This window comes from Solanum dulcamara, chromosome 6, assembly GCF_947179165.1.
Source record: "Solanum dulcamara chromosome 6, daSolDulc1.2, whole genome shotgun sequence".
Lineage (NCBI taxonomy): Eukaryota > Viridiplantae > Streptophyta > Magnoliopsida > Solanales > Solanaceae > Solanum > Solanum dulcamara.
Window position 1 is genome coordinate 6227599 of NC_077242.1, and position 16169 is coordinate 6243767.

The following is a 16169-nucleotide window of genomic DNA, read 5'->3' on the forward strand; positions in this document are numbered from 1 at the left end:
ATTTATTATTGTCAAATTTAGATAATAAACTAAACTTATATATTGATTTATTTTTATCAATTAATCGCTCAACGCGTGGATACATATACTAGTACCTATAAATAATAGAGTAGTAACCGAAAATATTTAAAAGAATTGTTAAAAAAATGATATAGTAGTTAATAGGAATTTTTTTCACTTATAGAAAGCCATCTCAACCCTAAACCCTGAAGGGCTAGCCGAAGTTACGCTTACTTCAAATTTCCCTCGCCGGAATTCTTCTTCGTCTAAGTCTGCAGCACTCTACCGCCGGCTAATTACTTGCTCCTGCCACCATCATCACCGGTAAGCTTCGGCGCTATATGCCATTTATTGAACCTTTCTAATAACGCACCAACTAGTTTGGGATTTACGGTGTAGTTGCTTGATTTTTTTGTTCATGGAATTTATCCATTTTCTTTTGAATTATCAAAATAAATTGTTTCAATTTTAAATTAATCTTCAATTTTTAGTATTAGAAATCAATTAATCTAAGTGCCACATGAAATCAGTTTATTTAAATGTCGTTAAATTGAGGTTGATGATTGTGTTTATGGTTAGTATATTAGTGATAGTCATTATCTTTACTACTTATTAATATGTTTTGAGCTCAATTCTGGTTACTCTGAAGTTGAAGATATCAATATGCGGTTGAAAGTGATATCTCGGTCTACGGATGAATTTACTCGTGAACGCAGTCAGGACCTTCAGGTTTGGCCACTCTCACTTGTGTTAGGGAATTGTGCTTTCACTCTGCATATCATCGTTTTTTTTTGAAAATATTAACTCACATAGTGATTTATGCCTGATTAGAGAGTGTTTCGGAACTTCGATCCCAACCTTCGACCTCTAGAGAAGGGATTGGAATATGTTCGCGCTCTGAATGCAGCAAAACTAGAGAAGGTTATTCCTGCTTCCTTATTTGATTTATATTGTTTTATTTTGTTTGAGTATGCTAATTTAAGTTGTTTTCTTAATAGATTTTTGCAAGGCCATTCGTTGGAGCAATGGATGGGCACATTGACGCGGTCTCTTGCATGGCAAAGAATCCGAATAACTTGAAAGGAATATTTTCTGGCTCCATGGACGGTGGTATGTTTTTTTCAACGTCTTTTTTGTTTATAAGTTTTTTACCTAACTTCAAATTGTGTTGCACTTTGATGATACATGTAGTTAAAAAAATATTAGAACTTTTAAAGTTTATAAAATATATTTTACAAATTAAAGATTCTCTCTCTCAAAAAAAATAAATTAAAACTTTAACCTTGACAAATAACACATCAAGGTATTGCTGGCTGTGAATGTTAAAATCATATTTGTTAATTACGCTGGACTTCTGAAAATCTTTTGTGTTCTTGCAGATGTTCGCCTATGGGATTTGGCTACCAGGTAGATATGCAATGCAATTGTTTTAGTTACTTCCTGGTATTGTATTACTTGGCTATCAAGTATTTTTTATTATAATAAGTGCGATCTTACATAACCTTTTGTGCAGTTTTTAGGGTAAAAATCTCTTCGGCCAATAGCATCGTTTTCGGTTAAAAAGCATTTGGAACTCAAAAAATATGTTTTAATTACATTACCATGAAGTATGGATGTGATATACTTGATATTCTGACCGCGAGACCCGAGGTTAATTATTTTGGAGTACTACTAATTCACAATGCACTAGGGAATTTTATTTCCATGTTACTGCTGGTATATGACACAAGCTGTATGGTATATCTTTATCTCCAATTTTGTCACGTTTTGGACTTCTTTAAGATGTTTCATCCTAGTAGTATAAGGGGTTGAGAAGTATGAAAACTCTCTTTTTTGGCTTTAGATCAATCTGATTGGGGATTCTTCTCCGGTCACATTTTCTTTTCTTTTCTATATCTTCGAGGGGTAGTGGCCTATTTAAATTCTTAACTTGAACTTATATGCAGCTTTTTATTCTGTAATCAGCAAATAGAAGCATGTTAGTCGATTTTTAGAAAGCTCTAATTTTCAGTTCCCATTACTTGATGACCAGAACCTGTGTATTCTTTTGAATATTTTTTTTGATCCCAGTCATGAACCTTATAATGAATGTGTGCCCAATTTTTTTTTTTGCAAAACAATAGGCGGACAGTACGTCAGTTTCCTGGTCACCAAGGTGCAGTACGTGGTTTGACAGTGTCCACAGATGGCCGTATTCTTGTATCTTGTGGAACTGATTGCACGTAAGGCTTCACAGGAACCATTGCACCCGTTAATACACAATTATTATTGAAAATATTCCTGTACTGTATCTGACCCACTGTGCTTTGGGCTACTTTGCTGTAGTGTTAGGCTCTGGAATGTTCCTGATGCTACTCTAATGGAGTCGGATGATGGATCTGATAACTCATCCCAGGTAAATGCATTTCAAGCTTTCTGTTCTTTTCCATGCATGAACTTGGTGTGCCAGATTATCTAACAAACCGAATTCTTTTATTCTCAGCCATTGTCTGTTCATGTTTGGAAGAACGCATTCTGGTAAGTTATTTGGCATCATTGCCCTTGCAAGATGATTAACTTAAGCATATCATGATAACTTTATTTGTTTTTCTCTAGCTTCATATCTTCAAACTGCTATTGATGTTGTCGTTTCTCAGGGGTGTTGATCACCAATGGGATGGTGATCTTTTTGCCACAGCAGGTGCTCAAGTTGATATTTGGAACCATAACAGGTTTGCTCATCCATTTCTTGTATCTTTTCTGCTGCCAGGTATGTGCAGTTTTTTAACACATTTTACTCATCTTGTGAACCAGGTCTCAGCCAGTTAATAGTTTTGAATGGGGGAAAGACACAGTTACATCTGTTCGGTTTAATCCAGGGGAACCTAATCTTTTGGCAACATCAGCAAGGTTTTCATTCCTTAAGACTCTAGAGTCTTCTTTTCTTCCTTTTCCTTATTGTTTGTTGGGAAAGGAGTGAAGGCCTTCTTATAAGTTTCCTGCCCATATGCTTACCTGGCTCTTTGTTTTAAGTTAGTGCAAATTACTTTTTACTCAAGGTAATCAATCTATGATTGTTAGTTCATAAGCTGGTTTCCATGATCTTTTCCTTTACTTCTGATACTTGCGTGGGTATCTGCACCTTCCAATCATGTAGTATACATGTTTAAATAGACCCTTTTTCGGATATAACCTTTCTCAAGTTAAATATCTCTTATCCTTTTGAAAATTCACTATTATGTGCATCTGTGTTGTTAATCTCTTGGACAAACATTTACGAAGCTGTTGCAGCTTCTTTGATTGTCAAATCAAACCTAAAAATATTAATTAGTGGAGCACATGAAATCTTCCCAACATTTATGAAAAAAAAACAATATAATCTTGCATCTGTAATGGTGTTCTGAAAAATAATCTTGTGTTAGATGGTTTTCCTTCGAACGCTTGATTAGTTCATGCTTTCTGCTCTTTTGATGGGCTCCTGAATGGTCTTTTAGAATAGCAGATGCTATGCTTGTTAATTCTAAGATGATATTGTAATTTCAGTCACTGCATTATAATTGATGCTCCCAAATTTCCAAGCGTCATCTGATTTTTGGCCTGCACCTACTTATTGTTTGGTATGTGATCTTTCTTGCAGTGATCGTAGCATAAGCATCTATGATTTACGGCTTTCTACACCAGCTAGAAAAGTTATTATGACGGTAAGCAGCACGGTTGTCTCTGTGAACATTACTGCTAATGATTAAGTGGTCTTGTTTTGGTTAAATGCTTGCCCATAAGCTACTTATTTTTATAAGGGAAAAAGGACATATATACCCCCGAACTATCGAAAATGGTACTAATATCCCTCTGTTATATTTTTGGTACAATAACACCCTTGCCATCCAAAAAGTGGTGCAATAATACCCTTCTATCTAACGGACGGACAAGTGGGGACACGTGTCCTCATCTTGTCCAGTGATCGGTTCCCAATTTAAAAAAACCACACACAACAAACGAACCTGTTTTAAAAAAAACCCGCCCCAATAGACCCCCCACTTCACTCTTCAATTCTCTCTTAAGAACTTCAACTGTTGCTTGAACTTGTTAATGAAATCATCGGCTTTCACATCGACTTCATTGTCTTCATCGCTTGTTTTAGCATTCTTCTCCCTTGTAGTTGCCGGCTGTCAAGCTTCCACAATGGCTTCTTCCTCAAAATGCGCAAATGGCGATTTCATACTAGCTGATTTCTTCATCTTCGTTGGCAACTTCACCGGAGCTTCACTGGACACTAGCTTCGTATCTGATCTGCTCCTGCTCACGTGTCGTTCCCTTAACTGACTGTACACTTCATCCAAGCTTGTCATCTCACCTTCCTCTTCTTCATCATCTTCATTTTCTTCTTCGATTTGCTGAAAATCGAAATGGGTCTCCATATCTTTAAGTTTCTGTTCATGAGTTTGCTGGAAAAAGTACTGTGTCGATTTCGATTTATCTGGAAGGCTTTCTTCGAAGTGGAAATCCGGTTCCATATTTCTGAGTTTTTGTTGTTGGGTGTGCTGAAATAGGTACTGGGTTTGTGTATCTGGAAGATTTTCTTGATGGGTTTGGTGGAAATTGTACTGGGTTTGTGCCTTTTGGACATTATTCTCTTGAAGAGAGAATTGAAGAGTGAAGTGGGGTTTGGGTCTATCTGTTTTTTTTTTTAAACAGGTGCTTTTGTTGAGTGTGGATTTTTTAAAATTGGGAACGGGTCATTGGACAAGATGAGAACACGTGTCCCCACTTGTCCGTCCTTTAGAGAGAAGGGTATAATTGCACCACTCTTTGAATGGCAGGGGTGTTATTGTATTAAAAGTTTAAGGAAGGATATAGTAGTACCATCGATAGTTCGGGGGTATATGCCCTTTTTCCCTTTTTATAATGTGGGAGTGATTGAGGCTTTGCTTTTCTTTTAGGCTTTGAATATCTTTTGAGTGATTGTCTTGTTCATAGATTCAGTGGTCATGTTAAAAGAACTGCTTGGACCTCTCCTGAGTAATTCAGCTGATGTAACAAACAAGGCCAAGTTACAAATCAATGATCAAACTAATAAGTTTGCACTTAACCTGTCCCTTCTCACTGCAAGCTTTGGTGACCTTGTCATTTTTCTTGTTTTTCGCATTTTAGGACACTTGCACCGACAGCATCTTTTGTAGAGCAAAGATAAAAAATCTTCAATATTAGGGATGGGAAGAAGGAAGCCTTAGTATATTTGATAACAACTTTTGATATATATCTTCTTTGTATTTTTTCAAAAAAGTTCATTTCTGACTTAATCTCTCTTTTTGCAGACAAAAACTAATTCTATAGCATGGAATCCGATGGAGCCAATGAATTTTACTGCCGTGAGTGCAGCATGAGAACTTTGTTCTCCTTTACTGTATCTTGTGTTGCTCTCTCATAAATCAAGTCATGATTTGCTTTCAGTTCCTTGATCACCCTTTCTGTTACCAAGATATGGTTTTGTTATGATAGTATGTTGTTACGTGTAACCTGAATGTAGATTATAGGTGGCAGGATGTAGCCACTTAAACGTGAATTTGAATATATATATTTTTGGCAAGGTACTATGAGATCTGATTTCAACTGGAATTAAAATGGAATTAGAGGAACAATTTGTTAGTCACCACAATAATCAACTTTTAATTTTGTGTATTTCCTTAAGTTGATGTTTGTGTACGTATTGTGTATTTCCTTACAAATGTGAAGAAAGTCAAGGGAGATTGGTCTCAACTGTAAGTCCTCCCAAGGGCCTGAACTTAACCAAGAGGGTTATGATTTAAGTGCTTATTACAAAGAAATGTAAAGAATACTCTGCCTCCATGATTTTTTTGGGTAAAAACTGCAAACATAGTATAAATATCTTTTTAAGTATAGTTTAACTCTGGATTTTGTTGACTGACAACAAAATACCTAGTGTAGTCCCACATGGTGGGGTTTGGGGAGGGTAGAGTATGCATATACCTTAACTTTGTATTTTGTAGACTAGACTAAGTTGAAAATTTGGATCTGCCTGGTTTAACCACTAAGATTATGAAGAGCTACTGGATTTCTTTTCCAATTAGCACACAATCACTGTTTGGCTACTTTTTCCTGGTTAGAATTGAGGTTGAAAACTTCAAATAGAGCATGAATAGAACTGCTCCTTTGTGAAGTCATATCTAGGAAACTTAAAGATTATTCTATGATGTTTATCTCAAAAAAAGAAGAGATTATTTTAGTTGACATCTCATTCATACTAACTTTTCCTTTGAGGAAGTACTTCTGGTGGGGTGGGTGGGGTATTAAGTTCCTTTTGAGAAAATATTTGAACCTGATTTTTCTATGTCCGAAATCTGTAACATACCTTTATAATATTCTCAAATTTTGGTTAAGGTAACTAAAAGAAATTAGAGAGTCCTAAGTTTCTAGCGAATTCTGTGATAACTTGAAGCATAAACCTTAAATGGAAAAGTATATAACCAAATTTTGATGATGGTTTAAACTTTAACATGGAGTAAGGTTGATAATAGTAGCCTGCTTCCAGTCCTTTTCCGATTGCTAAAACAGTTTTGATTGTTATAGTTTGAATGTAGAATTTAATCATCTTAAAAATGGATGGAAACTTGCAAACTTAGATAGGACCAAAGGTGACTGGTTCTTTGGAAGGTCTTTTCTTAGTGGGAATTGTCTAATTACACTTCTATCACCACCCTAACATTATTTCTAGAAGTTTGTGCAGCTCAAGTAGAGTTGTGTAGTTCCATCATGAACCACAGCCCTTGTGCAAAATGTTGCTATGCTAGAGTCTTATATGCTGCTGATTTTTTTAATCTTTAGTGGTTGGATGTTTTCACTTTTCAATATGAATTTTATATATTAGGTGCTTTCTTTGCAATGACTCCTCGCATGTCTCGTCGATGTAGGCTAATGATGATGGCAAATGCTACAGTTATGATGTTAGAAAGTTAAAGGAAGCGAAATGTGTGCATCAAGATCATGTCTCTTCAGTGTAAGGCATCAACTCTTTCATTTACTGCAGTTCATGTGCTGGAGTTGACAACCAAGGTTTGTTGCTAATGTTTGTGGTTTATTTGCAGGATGGATATAGATTATTCACCAACCGGTCGAGAATTTGTTACTGGATCTTATGATAGATCTGTAGGTTCCTGTCAAGTTTATTTGTTCATCTATGTCCTCAGCACTTTGACTGAATTACCATCCTTTGTAGGTGAGAATTTTCAAATATAATGGTGGTCGCAGCAGGGAAATGTATCACGCTAAGAGGATGCAGAGGTTTCACTCCATATCTTGATAAAGAAGCATTTTTTCTGTTTTATTTTTAGTTATCATGTAGTAATCCCCAACAATAGTTTACCATCTTGGCTGCTTATACTACTTGCACTTTCAAGTGAATGTGTTTTCCTGACATCTGTCATCAACTCAGGGTATTCTGTGTCAAGTTCAGTTGCGATGGAAGTTATATTATCTCAGGAAGTGATGATACAAACCTTCGTCTATGGAAAGCAAAAGCATCTGAGCAAATGGGAGTTGTATGCACCTATACTACTTGATTCTTTTGGTTTATATACTATTTTCTGGGAACTTGTGTACATGTTTCCTTTCTGTTTTAGATGCATTATGGGTTTGAATCTTTCTGAATTTTTCTTAATGTCTCTCTCCCTTGTTCCTCTTTAATTGTGGATTTGGTTTCAACACATTGGTTAAGATGATAAAAAGATGAGATCAAGAGGTCGTAAGTTTTTATATCACATCTGTTTTAGTTTCTTGGGCTGCTTAGCATGGTGAGATTTCTGGTTTTAGTTATTAGAAGCAAACTAAAGAAAATTTTACATTTCTTCAGTAGAACAAGCAGAATGGTGAGTTATTAGAGTTTGTTAATTAGAATGCTGCAAGCATGTACATGAAAAGGAGATTGCAAACTTGAAAAAACTCTGTTTTTTCATTAAAATTGTTACACAAATCAAAGAGTGTGATGAGCAATAGAAAAGGAAAAGAAGGAAAAAAAAAAGAAGAGAGAGAGAGAGATGATTAACATTTGATTGTGCAGGAACTGTTGTGCAAAAGAAATAAAATACAATTGTCTTAGAACTTCTCTTGAAAGAATGACATTTTGATATGTTCTGTTGCCTTTATATTGAGTTGTTTAGGTCTTGCTTTCTGATCGTCCCAAAAATATTCCTTGAAAGTTTGGTTATCGACAATATTTAGAACAACTAGCAATTGTCTCCGCCTTCTTCCCTTTGAAGCTTCTTTATGTGCATCACTGTCCTTTTGCCTTCAATAATGAACAAAATAATCTGGTCCTAACTATTTCTGGAGGGTCAATATCGTACTATTGTTTTAGAAGAAAATGGGAAAGAAAGTTATCTGATGTAAGCTTCCCTGATTGTTCTGTAATTCTGTTTCTGTTTTTCTTCACATCAATCTGAATGTTAAAGCTGAAAATTATGTTCTTGCAGATTTTGCCAAGAGAGCGGAAAAAACATGAATATTTGGAGGCTGTCAAGAATCGTTACAAGCATCTTCATGAAGTCAAGCGCATTGTCAGGTAAAAGTTCATTTTTGTCTTAAGATTCTTGTTTAAGGTCCTAATGTTATGACCCGCCACTTGATCTTGAACGTGAGTAAGTTGTCAAGTGCCGCACGGATGTCTTAGTTGAAGTCTAAGTCCGTGCCACTTAGGTCATTAGTACCAAATCGTAGTTGGTCATCTTGTTAACTGGCATGTAAGATCATGTCCTCCCAGTGTGAAAATCTTGTTACACTTGACCTATATTATGCTAATCACAAGCCTGAACAAAAGCTGTGCATGGTTAAAGCTAAAATGAGAAGTTCAGAAGAAGATGATTACCATTGTCAATTGTCTCTCTGCATATATTTGTTACTTTTGCATTCCCGTTGAATATCTCTAATGATTCCCAGTGAGCTCAAAAGAGGTTAATCTTCACTCTCCTTTATTATGATTTTGCAGACACAGGCACTTGCCAAAACCAATCTACAAGGCAACTAAACAAATACGTGAGATGAATGAATCTGAGAGGCGGAAAGAGGAGAGGAGGAAAGCTCATAGTGCCCCCGGAAGCATTAAGAATAAGCAACTGCGAACGAAAAGAATTGTCCAAGAAGTCGAATGAAAGTGTGGCTGTCTTGATCTGCTGATGCATGTTAACCAGGCCAATTTGAACAGTTTAGAAAGTAATTACCTATTTTCACAGTTGTTAGCAGGCCTATAAGACATTGTATTTTTTATCGGAGGGAAGAATTAAAAAGATCTTCGTTTCATGTCGTTATTGAGATATAGTGGTGGTTACTTATGTTAAAATTATGTTGTTGCTTACGCTTTTTCTTTCATCATCTTACGAGTTAACTGCATAGTTTTTCATGTGGTTTCTCTTAGAAATATTTATGTCCGGTATGAATTTTGAAATCTTGAAGTTGCATTTGCATATGGATCTGCTACAAATTTTGGCCTGCTCTTTCAAATAGTGATAAAAAATTTGGATCCTATCACCCAGAAATAACGTGTTAAGAGACACCGGTTAAGCTTCCTTTACATGCACACTAGATTAGTGAGCTAAATTTGTGAATACTTCTCTTGGGAAACATTTGTCGAACATCTGAAAAGTTGGTGTTTCTAAGAGATACCAGTTAGAATCTTCATTTTCACTGCATTTTTGCACCACGATGTATTTTAACGAGTCCTTCAGTCAATTAGTTTCTATGGTTAGTAAATCATATGCTTGGATGATCACTTCGAGTTTTCTCGAAGTTAGATTTGATAGTTCAAATTTAAGATACACAGATATTAAAATTTGAGTAATTTTTAAAAAAAATATCTAAAATTTGCTCACGTTCAAATTGTTGGAATTGGGCTTTTGCGAGCTTAAAAGAAAAGGACATAGATGAGTCAAATTTTAAACGAATGGTATAGATGAACTCTTTGAGAACTGGATAGGGATAGCGCCATAGACCGTCTCTTTAGCTTAGAGTCGTTTTCATGAGCGAGGGGCTAAGCATATACACGCTTCCTTCGGAACCTGACTCTATCTTCGACTGCCAAAAAGCTGCCAAAAAGCGAAGAAGACCTCACCCGTTAAGGCCACACAACCCTCTCCCTCGTCTCTCTAGTTTTTTTTTTGCAGTCGAAGCTGCGGTGGAGGCTTTGGCTTGGCTCCCAAACCCATGCCATTTACTTTCTTCTTTCTCATTTGAGTTTTTCCCTTTCATTTTAAACGGTTAAATTTGTAAGAATTTATAAATATTGGCTATACTTTAAATAGAGACCTGAATTGGTTATTTGTGCACTCCTCCAAAAATAAGCCGACTCGTAGGGGCAGCCAAGCCAAGCATTCCCCTAGGGTTTAGCCCAAAACCCTCAAATTTCATTTCAACAGTAAATCTTTCTCCATTTGCATACATTCTGAACAATTCTCCTTTTCCATGGCCATCGCCGCCGCTAGATCCATTTTCCGGTCACCTTCCATGCGCAATGCCGCATCAAGGATCGCATCGGAGGCTAAAGCTGCTCGATCTCCCTTTCGCACGCCTTCTAGAAGTCCTCTTTCTCATCGCATCTTCAGGTACTCATTTTTTTACTAGAAGTTTCTTGCATATTCAATTTCATAATATGTGACTGAACAATTTATGCAATTCAAAAAGGTGTCCTTCTGAGATGAGCGTTTGTTTGGAGTCGCTGCAACCATACCACACCGTCACTGCTTCGGCTTTGATGACTTCTATGCTTACTGACTCTCTCCGTAGTTACAGTTGGCTTTCAGAAGGTACTTTTTCACTTTGTTATTGATTAGTTTGGTTTCTGTTGGCATTTAGTTGACCCAATTAGAGCTGATAATTTTATTTGTTAAGCGAATCAGCTAAGGAAACTATGTTAATCAGGAGTGCTGCCTCATTAGTTGTGTTCTATTTATGTTCATTGCATGTTTGAGAATTGTGCAAAATTAGTTATTAGCTGATGCAGATCAGAGTAATCAATCAAATAACTATGCTTTAATTCTAAAATTAGTTTTATGGATCTTTTGTTATATTCCTCTCGATTTGTAGAATCAGTATTCAGTGATTCATTGTAGTTAGACTGTTACTTTTTCTTTGATAATCAAGAAATTTCTGAGGACACGATCGAAACACAGTGGTTAATGGCCCCTGCTCCTGTACGTTTCACTTAAAAACCATCTTTTTGTCTGTGGCAGTGACTTGGGCATAGCCCCACACATCATCTGATGCGCATGGGCTCTTACTTAAGACCAAAGCCCTGGAGGCCAACTGTTATTATGTTAGTTGGCTTACCACAGTTCTCTTTTATTTGGGTTTAGATCTGCCATGCTTTGCGAAGCTTAATATCAAGAGTCACTAAGGACATAAAATGTATGTAGAAATTCAAAATGGCATCTTTTCGCCTCTCACGAGGAACAAAGATGTATTTGTCAGCCTTGCTGTGATTGCACGTGATCAATTTTTATGACACGTTCGTTCTGAAAGGATCAAATTTATCTGTACTTCTGGGGTTCGCGTTTTTGAATCTTTAGTTCTCTCTATTTGCTCTTTTAATTTTGTCATTGCTGGGGGAGTGGTGTTAATTTGGAAGCAGGTGTATTAGACTATAAGCTGTAACTGGCCTGTGAGTATCAATCTAGTAATCAGCTGAAGATGTTCATATAACTGTTTTTAGTTCAGGAGGAGTTGTAGCTCTCTTCTTCATCAAAATGTCCTGTACTGGCTGAGTTTTTCTTGATTTCAAGATGCTTGAAACTATTAACTAGTTGACTAGCACCTATGCTGGCAACAGCCTTCAATCTTACCAATGATTCGATTTCAACTAGACTTGAAATCATTCTTTTCTACCTGAATGAATAAGCCAATTTAAATGGAGTGACCTATCGTGTAATACATCATTGAATATACTTTCTCCTCTTGATGTCTAGTTCCCCTTTTCTTTCTTTTCCTGTAAAACCGTAACCATTTGGCGAGGTTTTGTGGTTTCCATGTATCCATCTTTTATATTTCTCTGACCAACGAGTTTTCATTTTTGATATAGGTATCTAGCAAGACCTATAGGACCCTCATTTGATGTCCTTCCCTCATTTACTACTTTGGTAAGTCAATCAAGTATTTCTCTTTAGTGTGTCTTGGACATATCCAAAGTTTAACATGGACCTTCTAATTTATAGTTTTGAAATATCAAAAAAGTTTGGAATAAATATTTTGTTACTGATGCAAGTATGATATATGAAGCCTCCTTTGAAATACCCTTGAAACAATTTCATTGCCCTGAAAGAGTTCAGTGATGTCAAAGGCAACGTTATCCTCAGTAATTGTCACTAGTATCTTGCATTCTCTTCATTTTTAGTGTTGCCCATCACCTATTTTCCGGTTCCTATTTCTGTCACTTTGATTAAGTGTTGGATGCTTCATTCTTCCTGTTGTAGGCGTTGACAAGACTAGATGAAGAAGGAGAAGCTTAGAGGACTGAATTGGATTCATTTATGTTTGGAAGCTTTTAATTTAGAAATTTCTACTTACATATGAGATTTTGTTGAGTACTTTTGTTGGATTGGAAATAATGTATGATGGCTGTTAGGGGTGTATAATGACAGGATATCTGTAGATTTTGCTGATGAATCTTGCAATGAGATGTTTATTTCATGTTCTTTGTGTATCTCTGATCGCAAAAATTGTCATTGGATTTAATTATATGGACAAGCATAAGCATGTTTTCTTTGTTTGTTACCTCAGCAGTATTAATAGATCAGGATGTCTTTCTAGACTACACTGGGTAGAATTGGTGCTTACGATTTTTTCTTTATTCGATCAGCCCAAAATGAAGACGTGTGATGATTTTTGGAGAGCAGGAGCAATAATTACAAGTGTGTACTTTTCACAATGGCGCGCTAAGTAAAGAGGGTTATAATGAGCAGCTCCTGGATTATCTAAATTTTTAAACTTAGAAGTGCTAGATCTCATCTTTTTCGAAATACAAACATCCTTCTCTTGGAAGTTGGAGCTCAACACTTATGTAGCCAGTTACTTGATACGGAACTACTACGTTTGCTTATTTCTGACTTGTGTGCCTCTCTTTATATGTTTTTTATTAACGGTTTACCTTTCTGTTTGTAACTTTGCTATTTGCAGGTTTTTTGTCATCATAATTGTGGCGTAGATGAGTATCTTCATCTGATCGTTGTAAAGAAATTGTCCCAGTTTTTTGTTGTTAAAAATGTACTTCCATCACAGCAGCCACGTTGTTTCTCAGTTCAGAATTAAATGTCCAATCTTAGAATTTTATGTGATGATGAGGATTTAGCGATGAACTCAGATGCAATTTAAAAAGTTTGCTTATAACCTGCATCGCTCTAATTCAGCATTAATACACTAAGACATCATTAAACCCATATGACTTTGCAGAGGAGACAACCCCACACCCAACCAAAACTGTAAAAAAAGGCTTCCCAGCCAAGTCCGCAGCTGTGACTAGATCAAACCAACAACTCTAACAACCATCGAATCAACTCTATGAAGATACAACCTTTTCCTTTTTGTTGTTAAATATATCAATCTACGTCTCATGAACTTGGTTTCTAGGTGGATCTTGTCACTTATAACTATAATTTTTTTAGCATCATTATCAAAAAGTGTTATATCATTTAAATGTCACAATACTATTACATTGAAGAATGAAAGGAGAAATCAAAGCTCTCTAGCTGGGATATATTGCACACCAACCAAACACGAAAAAACAATTCCACAAATAAAAAAAGTAACAGAGGAAAAAACTAATTCCAAGATAAATATATTGAGTCCTTTATAATAATGTTAGGACCTTCATGGAAACTCATATATATTACATAAAGAAACGATCAGAACAACCAAACATAATTGGAAATAGACAGCAAATACATAAACTAATTAACCTTTTTATTCTACTCCGATCCTTCCGTCACAATCAATCATTAGCTACTTACAAGAAACGTACGAAAAAATCGTAGTGTATTAATTGATAAATTCTATAATACAAAGTCTATGTCTTCAAGATCGATATTAGCTGATGGATGTCCCTCTAAGCATTCTGCGTTATCATCTTCCTCTACATCATCATCGTCCATAAGAGCAAGTACTTCATCTCCAACATCAATATCTTCCTCTACATTATTATTCTTGTCCATAAGAGCAAGTAGTTGATCGTCTTCTTGCAAAACTGAATTAATATATTCGTCAACCTCATTCATATTAATCTCACCCGTAACTCCATCATCAATAATGGTTTTTGATCCCTTCTTCTTTATCTTACATATTACGTAGCCCTTCTTCTTAATTTGTCGAGGCTCCAAATAACCATCATATAATGAGTATTCAGTCATGAGCCACTCCCCATTAGCGTTCTTGTTATCGTCCTTGCCGTAGTTGTACTTCAAACTTTTCACGTACCCTATAACTCTACCTTTCTTGTCAAAAACCTCTTTTCCCTTTCCTTGTGCTTTCCACGTACCCTTCCCCACAATTCGCGAAAATCTTTTCCGCTCCGGATTATGTTTCTTCTGGGGCGTAATGAAGTAACGTGTGTTGCTGTTGTTGTTGGTGCCTTCAAAAATCTGCCATGGTTCCTTGTCAGCGTAAAGATCCACCTGATGCATGAGTTCATTCTGATCAGGCAGTGGCTCATCTCTCGCAAACCCTAATAAATATTTCAGCACTTCAGTATTCGTAGGGTGAAATCGATACCCCATCAGACGTCCCATTATTTTACTGATGAACTAAAGAAACAATAATAGGGATAGATTCGAAAAGAAAACTCAACCCTAATGATTACTTTGTAATGAAGATGATGAACAAGTTAACTACTTTCTATTGCTATAAACGTAATATGGAGCTTGATATTATCGTAAACAAAACTCAACCCTAATGATTACTTTGTAGTGAAGATGAACAAGTTAATGCCAACGCAACTATTTATAATATAATCCTCAAACCTAATTATGTACTTGTTAGGAAACTTTTGTTTTTACTTCTAATTATGTACTTGTTAGGATACTTTTGTTTTTACTCCTAATTATATACTTATTAGGAAACTTCTTTTTTATTTTTTATTTTTTTGACCTTTCGAAGGCTGGAAAGCATTTTTTTTTTCTCCTTGATCGATTTTTTTGATGTTATTTATTCAATAAAACAATTACTATAATTTAAACCCTCCTAATTATAACTTGTTGGAAAAGCTAGAGTTTTTGGAAACTTTTTTTTTTCCTTTTGAAGGTTTGAAATCTGTGGAAGCTTCTTTTTTTCTTCTCCTTAATCGAAATGATTTTTTAATATTAATTATTCATCAAAACAATTACTACATTCTTTATCCTAATGATTTTTATACACGCAACTTTTGTTATTTCATTACTCTTAATTACTACTAGAAATACATGTTTTCCTACACAAATTAATCAATGTGGCATTTGTGTGATTTTTTCCTCCCATTTCCCATCAAACCAACTCATGACTGGAAAAAGATACATGATGGAAAACAGAGTGTCACTCTCTAATTTTTTTCGTATAAAAATACTATTATTTTTTTTCCCACTGATTTAATCAAAATGTCTATGGAAAAAGCCGCTAAAATATTTTTCAAGTTGGACGAAAAATAGTAATTTTTAGTAATGAATAATGTCACCTACAAAATTAGAATTCTCGTACAATCTCTTATTGAAGGGGTTTCATTTTAAAACATTTATTTGAGTAATGAACGACTTAGTGCTAAAACTATACTCCTAATAATGACAACATGTAAAACAATAACTTTTTGTGCCTCATACAACTGAAAAAGGTTGTGTGGGGTTTCTTTATGTTTTACAATAGTTCTGACCCAAAATTTAGCATATATATATGCTAAAAATTGACTACTTATTAGTAAGAGGTGTAGTCAAGCTTACTCTTGCAATGTAGCAACTCAATTCTGCCTAGTTAGTAAGATTTGAGCTCTATGTAATCGTCACAAAAGGCTATGAATCAGAGTGGAAAAGAAGATGTGGTGTATTTTAATTTTATTTTTGGTTATTTCATGACTAAATTATCTTTAGTTTAACGACTTATTCATTTTTATTTGTTTTCAGTTCATATCTAATCACTCTATTAGATATCCTATTTGACTTAACATTTAATTAAGCTAA

The 16169-nt window shown here is 35.4% G+C and overlaps 4 protein-coding genes across 9 annotated transcripts; 2 read left to right on the top strand and 2 right to left on the bottom strand.

Moving 5' to 3' along the window:
- Positions 1–155: 155 nt before the first annotated feature.
- Positions 156–9343, top strand: LOC129892022 (uncharacterized). The gene is made up of 18 exons (XM_055967545.1): positions 156–324; positions 650–729; positions 832–921; positions 999–1110; positions 1380–1407; positions 2124–2222; positions 2326–2395; positions 2483–2517; positions 2637–2711; positions 2794–2889; positions 3617–3680; positions 5295–5348; positions 6909–6994; positions 7083–7143; positions 7214–7278; positions 7430–7535; positions 8466–8554; positions 8978–9343. Exons 2-18 carry the CDS (start codon positions 664–666, stop codon positions 9138–9140), a joined length of 1359 nt encoding a protein of 452 aa, XP_055823520.1. The 5' UTR covers positions 156–324; positions 650–663; the 3' UTR covers positions 9141–9343.
- Positions 3707–4959, bottom strand: LOC129892023 (uncharacterized). Its single transcript, XM_055967546.1, has one exon. The coding sequence runs from the start codon at positions 4491–4493 to the stop codon at positions 4149–4151; it is 345 nt and encodes a 114-aa protein (XP_055823521.1). The 5' UTR covers positions 4494–4959; the 3' UTR covers positions 3707–4148.
- A 969-nt stretch (positions 9344–10312) lies between the features above and the next one.
- LOC129893243 (protein NUCLEAR FUSION DEFECTIVE 6, mitochondrial-like) lies at positions 10313–13412 on the top strand. Of its 6 annotated transcripts, none has more exons than XR_008767407.1 (4): positions 10314–10586; positions 10666–10787; positions 12059–12116; positions 13153–13412. XR_008767407.1 is itself a non-coding variant. In XM_055968754.1 (3 exons), exons 1-3 carry the CDS (start codon positions 10447–10449, stop codon positions 13167–13169), a joined length of 279 nt encoding a protein of 92 aa, XP_055824729.1. In that variant the 5' UTR covers positions 10313–10446; the 3' UTR covers positions 13170–13412. The 6 variants fall into 6 exon arrangements, 3 of the variants coding, with proteins under 3 accessions (XP_055824729.1, XP_055824728.1, XP_055824727.1); XR_008767406.1 differs by lacking the exon at positions 13153–13412 and adding an exon at positions 12836–13130; XR_008767405.1 differs by lacking the exon at positions 13153–13412 and adding an exon at positions 12450–12670.
- Positions 13413–13914: 502 nt separating this feature from the next.
- Positions 13915–14947, bottom strand: LOC129893074 (NAC transcription factor 29-like). Its single transcript, XM_055968566.1, has one exon. It carries the CDS (start codon positions 14754–14756, stop codon positions 14025–14027), a length of 732 nt encoding a protein of 243 aa, XP_055824541.1. The 5' UTR covers positions 14757–14947; the 3' UTR covers positions 13915–14024.
- Positions 14948–16169: the final 1222 nt, after the last annotated feature.